The sequence below is a fragment of the Gastrolobium bilobum genome, unplaced genomic scaffold, assembly GCF_033153095.1.
Source record: "Gastrolobium bilobum isolate Gb01-03AN ecotype WA unplaced genomic scaffold, APGP_CSIRO_Gbil_v1 utg2059, whole genome shotgun sequence".
NCBI lineage: Eukaryota > Viridiplantae > Streptophyta > Magnoliopsida > Fabales > Fabaceae > Gastrolobium > Gastrolobium bilobum.
This window is the reverse complement of record NW_026897401.1, coordinates 13742-22282: the sequence shown is the minus strand read 5'-3', so window position 1 is coordinate 22282 and position 8541 is coordinate 13742. Positions and strand designations below refer to the sequence as shown.

The 8541-nt window shown below is 39.4% G+C and overlaps 2 protein-coding genes across 2 annotated transcripts; both read left to right on the top strand.

Annotated features, from left to right (window-relative positions):
* The first annotated feature begins 3308 nt into the window (after positions 1–3308).
* LOC133306622 (uncharacterized) lies at positions 3309–4118 on the top strand. The gene has a single exon (XM_061506942.1). The coding sequence runs from the start codon at positions 3309–3311 to the stop codon at positions 4116–4118; it is 810 nt and encodes a 269-aa protein (XP_061362926.1).
* Positions 4119–4640: 522 nt separating this feature from the next.
* On the top strand, positions 4641–5969 carry LOC133306619 (uncharacterized). Its single transcript, XM_061506939.1, has 2 exons — positions 4641–4975; positions 5591–5969. The coding sequence occupies exons 1-2, from the start codon at positions 4641–4643 to the stop codon at positions 5967–5969; spliced, it is 714 nt and encodes a 237-aa protein (XP_061362923.1).
* The last annotated feature ends 2572 nt before the right edge of the window (positions 5970–8541 follow it).

The following is an 8541-nucleotide window of genomic DNA, read 5'->3' as shown; positions in this document are numbered from 1 at the left end:
TGGGATCCTTGTGTGAATTTCATGTAAAAGGATGAACTTGAACCCTAAAAGAGACACATGGAGGTTCGGCCATTCCATGGAAAAGTAGGGTTTGATGACTAAAAAAAAATGTTAAGAGGTGGCTCCTAAATCCATCATTAAGTGTGGAAAAATCCTAAGAGGAACTAAGAAAAATTAACTAAGTGGGTTATCTCTAAGTGAAACTTACTAATCTTGATTAAGGATGGCTAAAAACCCTAATAACCCTAACTAATCAAATCTGCCCTCATGAATATAAGGTGGATTAGTTGTGTTAAAATAAGGAAATAATGGATTAGTGGATTAATTAAGTGTAGGTACTAATTAACTAAAGAAATGACAAAGAAACAAGTTAAAAATCCTAAACTATAACCCTATGCAATTCAGCCATATCTTATTAAATTAGGGTCACTATGTTAAAATTAATAATAAGACCTAATTAGGATACTAATTTAGTGGTTAAGTGAGGTGGACTATGCATAATACACTAATTAATTATTAAACCATAAAGTTGGACTTAATTAGGGTTTAGGAGCACTAATCATGCAATTAGTGAACTTGAGGTACCATGACATAATATGACTAAGTGGAATTTTATAATGAACCTAATTAAGGATAAACCCTAAAATTAAAGTAACCTAGGGTTTCTAACTAAACCTAATAGGGTTTGTTAATTAAACCTAATTAAGGAACTAAATGGTAACTTAAGCTTAGGATGGATTTATGGACACATGACCATGTGAATTAATGGAAGCAAATCCTAGGTTAGGGTATGTATATGGTTCGGCCATATAGGGTATAATTAGGGTTAGGGTTGAAAAATTTAAAGAATGATGGATTAAGGTTTGATTATGTGTCTAAGGCTTTAATCAACTTGTAACTTGGAATAGCAAGCTATAGTCTTAGAATATCAATGTGTTAATATGCCTAAGTTAATAAGTAAATTACCTAGAGGAGGTATACTTAGCATAATTAAGGAATATGTAAAAATGGAGCTTAACTTAGAAAGAATTAAGAATGAACTAAGCATCCAAGGAACCAAGAGTGAGTTAGCCTTTAAATTGAACACCATGGGACCATGTTAATGCCTCAGTTGGAACCCATAATAGGGCAAGTAAGTGATGAAAATTGTGTTGGTCCATTGATCAAGTCAAGAATAATTAGTGAAGTGATTAGTTGTGGAACTAGTCTTGAATTAAGCTTCAAAATGGAAGATCCAACCTAAGCAACACCTATGCATGTATTTCGGCCTTACCTAAGTGAGCCTAGAATGTGATTTTAAGTTATATAAGTGACTGAAGATTGAGGTTGCTTGTAATAATGCACTATACGTAATTATGTAATAATTGGTCTAGACTTGTAATGGGCATATTATTGGCATGTAAGAATGAAATGTGGAATCATTAAGTGATTGAGTATTAATGATGTAAATGATTCCTGCTCTAGGTTTGCCTAGAGGACTTGGCACTAAAGGGTTTATTGGATCATACGTGTTTTACTGTTGGAGTTGGGCTTATGATAAGCTCAGTGAGGTAAGCTCCTAGTTCTAGTTGCTCCTCTCTCTTGTGGCCCCACCATGATGGTGGGCATTATGGTTGTATTGTATGAAAGTATGTGGTATAATGTATATGTGCATTCATTCACATTGATATAGATGTTATATGATTCTTGATGTTATGATGATGCACTGATAATATATGTTATGAGAATCTTGGCCAGTGATCATAGTATGTAGGCTACCTATGACTTGACTTTGGAGCTATTTCATACTGAGGTTGTGTTGACTGTCTATGGCTCGATCCTGGAGTCACACATGCGTAACTGTCTGTGGCTTTGACCCTGGGGTTACACAAGGATCATATGATGATGCTATGTTTATGTTGCATGTCTGTATTATATGCTTTATATATGACTTGTCATGCAGGAAGTGGGCTCAGGGGATTAGAGGATCCTTTATGAAACTTGAGCTTACTGAGATGTGTTATCTCACCCCGTTAGGTTAGGCTTCGAAGGTCATAAATAGCCTAGCGCCTAATTCCTCACTGGCCCCGTTAGAGGACATCATTTCAGGTACCCAGAGTAGTGGAGATGCTTCTAGGGGCAAGGCCCCCGCTTTGGAGTAGTAGATGACGATGCTGATTAATTATATTATGATTAGACTTTGTGATGGCATGTATAATTATTAACATGCCTAATTATCTTATGTTGAGATTATATTATGTATTTATTTAGGCTCATGACTATAGTATTGGAGCCATGGATTATTTACTGGTGCTTAGACGTTTTGGAAATTAATATAAACTTGATGTATGTATTCAGTTATTTAGGCATGAAGCCTTATTGTTTGTATTGACCCTGAGAGGGGATCGCACTCCGTGTGGGACTTACGAGCGGTTTGTTTAATTATTATATCTATCAGGTTATTGTATGTGAGGGACCCATGTTCCCAGTTATCCGAAATACAGCCGTTATGCTGTCCGTGAGACTCCGTCAGGAATGACACTTGAGGTTATATTTGGATGGTCAACGGGAAATAGTGATGGCCCATGATTTTTAATTAGTAGACTTAGATGTTAATGTTACGCTAACACAATTTAACAGATGAACGCTTTGAAATTGTATTAGAACATATTTTGGAAAAAGTTTACTCGTACTTTTATAAGACGCTTTATTATGTTTTTAAAATAAAGTCTTCCGCTGCGTACGCTAAATATCATGTATGTAACAACCGAAGTACTACAGGGAGTTACATTTATGGTACCAGAGCAGTTTCACCGAGACGTTCACTGATGTATTGCTTAAGTGTTAGAACTGTTTATTGAGTGTCTCTTGAGTGTCATGATATTGCATATGCTATCACTGGATTGAGCGTAGCTAACTCAAAACCCGCCTCCTAATCCTATTGTTGCCGCTATAGCAGCATTACAGCAGACCCTGAATCAAATCAGGGAGGCTGATTTGAAAAGAATTGAAGAGGCTCGTGAGTTGGATAAGGAGCGTATGAGAAGGGCTAATCAAGAATTGATAGCCCAAAACAAATTGGCGAATGCAGAGATGATGAGACTACTGCTGACAGAGATACGAGGCAAACATCCACCACCTCCTCCACCGCCAGTTACACCACCTGTGCAGCAGCAGACTGCATGTGTTGTTGATCCCATACCGATTCTTGAGCCTGTCGTGCTGAGGCAGGGAGGGACAGGAGAGGCCCACCAGGAGGCAGAGGCATTCATCTATGGGGGACGCGAGAGGCAGCCGTAATATAGATTACTTGGTCAGTAGGGCCCCCTATGTTTGACCGAGAGACCAGAGAGCGTATGTTGAATGCTTTCATGAAGCATTCCCCACCTCACTACAAAGGTGGAAGAGTCCCCATTGCAGGACTTGAGTGGCTCATGGAGATGGAGCGTATTTTTCAGGTTATGGAGTGTGATGCCAACACGAAGTTTCTGTATACTGTGTATATGTTACAAGCAGACGCAACAGATTGGTGGAACAATGTCAGGCACCCACTTGAGTGCCATGGGTATGCCATTACTTGGCCAGTTTTTGAGAGGCATTTTCTAATGAAATACTTCCCTGAAGAATATAGGGAAAAGAAAAGAATTGAATTTGAAGACCTCAGACAGGGAGGCATGACAGTGGATGAGTATCTGAGCAAGTTCAACAGATTAGCAAAGTATTCTTGCTATGGTAGAGCTCCTCTCACTCCAGAAGACAAAGCCTTCAGGTTTAAAAAGGGCTTGAACGGTATGATAGTTGATAAGCTGGCTGACCATTACACCAGAGACTTTGTGGAATTGATTAAGCAATGCCAGGATATTCAGGAATACTGTCGTACCAGAGGTAAGGAAGCAGCTGGGAAGAGCTTCAGTGGGAGGACTATGCCTTGGAAGGGTAAGGGAAAATGTTTGCAGGTACAACAGAGTAACAAGTTTAAGAAGACTCCCTTTGTGAAGAATGGAAGCGGCAGGCCTGGTGTAAGGAAGATCCCGACTTGTGCCAAGTGTGGGAAGGTACATCCAGGTGTTTGTAGACTTGGGCAGAATGTTTGTTTCAGTTGTGGGCAGGCTGGACATTTCTCTAGGGAGTGCCCTTAGAGGAAGGGGCAGGTAGCATCTATCCAGGTAGTTCCTATCCAGACTGTTCTGACTCCGATGGTCATTGAAGAGTCTCCTGTACCCACCAATGCCAGATTATATGTGATGACACAACAGAAGGTCGAGAGGTCTCCAAACTTGATCCGAGGTACCATTCTTATCAGAGGATATGCTTTTGATGCTATGTTTGATTCAGGAGCTACCCACTTTTTCATATCGGGATTTGTTGCTACTAGGTTGCATTTGCCTATTCATGAGTTCATGCCTCCCATGGTAGTGAAGACTACCACCAGAGACATTGTTTCTACTTCTTTGAAGTGCAAAGAAGTCAGATTCATATTCGAGCAAGAAGAATATATGGTGGATTTGATAGTGCTTGAGGGCAAGAATCTACACATTATCCTGGGCATGGATTGGTTGGTCTGATATGGTGTGATGCTTGATTGTTGTAGCAGAAGGATTTTCTTCTCTGAAAAAGGAGAGAAGCCGGACTGTTTGTACATGATGGCACCACAATTAAATATGGCTCTAAATGAGGGAGATGCAGGATACATTATCCTGGGAGGACTTGTAGGAGCCTCCAAAGAACCTACTGCTAATATTCTGGTTGTGTGCAAGTTTGAAGATGTATTTCCGGAAGAAATTCCTCATTTTCCACCTGAGAGAGAGATTGAATTCTCAATCGACTTAGTACCTGGTGTGGGGCCTATCTCATTGGCTCCATACAAGATGTCACCAGTGGAGCTACCAGAGCTGAAGAAGAAGTTAGAAGAATTATCCAACAAGAACTTTATCAGACCGAGTGTATCTCCTTGGGATGCACCTGTCATTTTTATGAAGAAAGATGGGACTATGAGGTTATACACTGATTACCGATAGTTAAAGAAAGTGACAGTAAAGAACAAGTATCCTCTATCGCGCATTGATGATTTGTTGGATCAGCTCAGAGGTGCTTCAGTATTTTCCAAGATCAACCTTCGTTCCGGATATCACCAGATCCAGGTAAAAACCGAAGATATTCTGAAGACGACTTTTCGATCTAGATATGGGCACTATGAGTACTTTGTGATCCCATTTGGCCTTACAAAAGTCCCAGCCATATTCATGAGCTATATGAATCGAATCTTTAAACCATACTTAGATCAGTTCGTTGTGGTTTTTATTGATGATATTCAAATTTATTCCAAGAGCAAGGAAGAGCATATTGAGCATTTGAGGATAGTCTTGCAAATCTTGAGGGAGCATCAGTTATATGTCAAACCATCCAAAAGTGAGTTCTGGCTGCATGGGATTTAGTTTCTTGGTCACGTCATTTCATCTGCTGGAGTGGCGGTTGATCCGAGTAAAATAGAAGCGGTGTTGGATTGGGAGAGACCCAAGAATGTTACTGAAGTCCGAAGTTTTCTAGGTTTAGTAGGATACTACAGGCGGTTTATTAATGGATTCTCCATAATTGCCTTATCATTGACTAGATTAACCCGAAAGGGGGTGCCATTTGCATGGACCCTTGGGTGTGATGTGAGCTTTCAAGAATTGAAAGATAAGTTGACTACCACACCAGTTTTGATTCTTCCTGACCAGGAAGAGAGATTTGAGATCTATTGTGATGCATCCAAGTATGGATTAGGGTGCGTGTTGATGCAGGAGCGAAAGGTAGTGGCCTATGCTTCTAGACAGTTGAGACCTCATGAAGAGAACTACCCTACTCATGATCTTGAGTTAGCAGCTGTGGTTTTTACCTTGAAGATATGGAGACACTTCTTGTATGGTGCTACCTTCACAGTTTATAGTGATCACAAAAGCTTGAAGTACTTGTTCGATCAAAAAGAGCTTAATATGAGGCAAAGGTGATGGATGAAATTTCTGAAGGATTATGAGTTTGATCTTTAGTATCACCCTGGGAAGGCGAATGTAGTGGTTGATGCCTTGAGCAGAAAGACCACAGGTGTGGCTAGCATGATGATTGCAGAGTATGACTTGATTGAGAATTTTAGGGATTTGAGAATTTTCGTGACACCACTTGAGACTTCATATTTCATGACTACAGTTGAAGTCCGAAATTCACTGTTAGAGAGAGTTAAAGCGGCCCAAGTTCTTGATGAAGGGATTCAAATGATGAAAGGGTAAGATTTTGTGTTAACCGATATTGCTAATGAGAAATACTACAAAGATCGGTAATTGTTCCGAAGGGGCCTATGGTAGAATAAGTGTTGACAGAGGGACACATGGGTAAGTACACCATCCACCCAGGTGCAACCAAGATGTAGCAAGATTTTAAGCGGAACTTTTGGTGGTTTGGGATGAAGAAAGACATAGCCTAGTTTGTGAATAAGTGCCTTATTTGTCAGAAGGTGAAAATTGAGCATCAGAAGCCTTCGTGTTTGTTACAGCCATTAGAGATTCCGGAGTGGAAGTGGACGAGTATATCCATGGACGTTGTTGTCGGATTACCGAGAAGCCATGCTGGATTTGATTCTATATGGGTTGTGGATGATAGATTGACTAAATCTGCCCACTTTATTCCAGTCAAGATGACTTTCTCAACGGAGAGCAGCTGGCCAGACTATATGTCAGAGAGATTGTGAAGCTTCATGGCATTCCCGAAAGCATAGTCAGTGATCGGGATCCGAAGTTTACTTCACGCTTCTGGGAAGCATTACATGAGGCCTTTGGTACGCAATTGAGATTAAGTACTGCATATCACCCGCAGAGAGATGGTCAGACAAAGAGGACCGTTTAGACACTAGAGGATATGCTGAGAGCATGTGTGCTTGAGTAGGGTAATGCTTGGGATAAGTACCTGCCACTGGTTGAGTTCTCCTACAACAACAGTTATTATACCAGTTTGGGCATGGCTCCTTATCAGGCCGTGTATGACCGTAGGTGTAGAGCACCTACTTGTTGGACGGAGATTGGAGAAAGGCAGTTATTAGGGCCAGACTTGGTCCAAGAGACTACAGAGAAGATTGAGATGATCAGAGATAGGCTGAAGAAAGTCCAAAGCTGTCAGAAGAGCTACTATGATGCCAAGCACAGACCCCTTGTAGCCTAAACCCTATATCCTAAACCCTAAACCTCACTCAATTTGTAGCACTGTAGATCAAGTTATGCTTGTTTCACTATGACATGTTCCTGTAAACTCTAGCAACGCACTCGTCGAGCCTATTTTTCTTTCTGGTAGCACGTCGTAGCGCGCTTTAGGGCTCAAGAACCAAGGAAATTGGCATTTATAGGCCACTTAGCGCTCTTGGGGCGCTTTAGCGTGCTCCTAAAGATAAAAAATGATCCATTTCGAGTTGCAAGCTATCTAGGGACAGTTCCATCCCACTAATGGTACCCAATTGACATGTTTGGTAATTCTTTAACCAATACATAGAGGCACATCACATTTCCTTGAAGTTTTTCATAACATATATAAATCTTAAGCTCCAAGCTATTCTTTTCATGAAATCTAAACATAACATATCTTCATTTTATATCTTTGATACATTCATACTCAAACATTATGCTTCATTCATGATTCATGCCTCATAAAATTCACCTAGCACTTTCATCTCAAGTAATATCTCAATATAGTACTCATTTACATACTTCGATATCTCTATTACATAAACATCTTTCAACTTGAAACTGACATATTCATATTCTTTTGAACATAAACCTATCATGCTTGAATTGTTCAAATACATAGTCCATATACATTTCTTTCTAAGAAAATATACATCATAGAAACTATGTCAAAATACATATACCCCACATCTAGGCTTCATAATACATCATCATGTGAATTCTTCTAACATATGATTACATATAAATCAAAACAGGAATCATAATCTAATGTTATACGGTCATGCTCCATGATGGCCTTTTGCCATGTGATGCTCCAACACCATCATTGTTGGTACCTAAAATGATATCCCTAACACGGGGTGAGAGAAAAATCTCAGTAAACGAAGGGTCCTTGGAGGATCACTTCACCCTATAGTTCACTTTATATGCATCAAAAGTAAACAAACATAGCATACATACATCATATCTTCTTTAGTCATAGCTATTTTGTCATCGTTATTCTTTATAGCTACTCTGCCATATCTATCTTATCTGTCATATTATGTCTGTTTTATTCTGTCTTTTCTATATTGTTCTGTCATTCTATTATGTTATGTCATAACTATTCTATCTCTTAAGGATAGTTATATTATAACTATTTTGTCATCACTATTTTATCATTCTATCTATTCTGATAGTATGGAACTTCTAAGAGATCCCAATGAGTTCCTTATCGACTAGCTCCAAGGGAAGTTCCTTTCTTACAATGTACTTTTAATATCGTACATCATCTCACCTTATTCATCTTATCATATCTTATTTATAACTAAGGAACTTCCAAGAGATATAACTAAAGGTTGTGTCTTTAAGGTTG

What these genes read in the sequence shown, in the direction of transcription:
- LOC133306622 (XM_061506942.1), top strand. Translation starts at nt 3,309, where the DNA reads ATGTTTGACCGAGAGACCAGAGAGCGTATGTTGAATGCTTTCATGAAG.
- LOC133306619 (XM_061506939.1), top strand. Translation starts at nt 4,641, where the DNA reads ATGGCTCTAAATGAGGGAGATGCAGGATACATTATCCTGGGAGGACTT. An exon ending in AAGAAAGATGGGACTATGAG is followed by an intron (nt 4,976 to 5,590) that starts GTTATACACTGA and finishes ATCATTGACTAG; the next exon opens with ATTAACCCGAAAGGGGGTGC.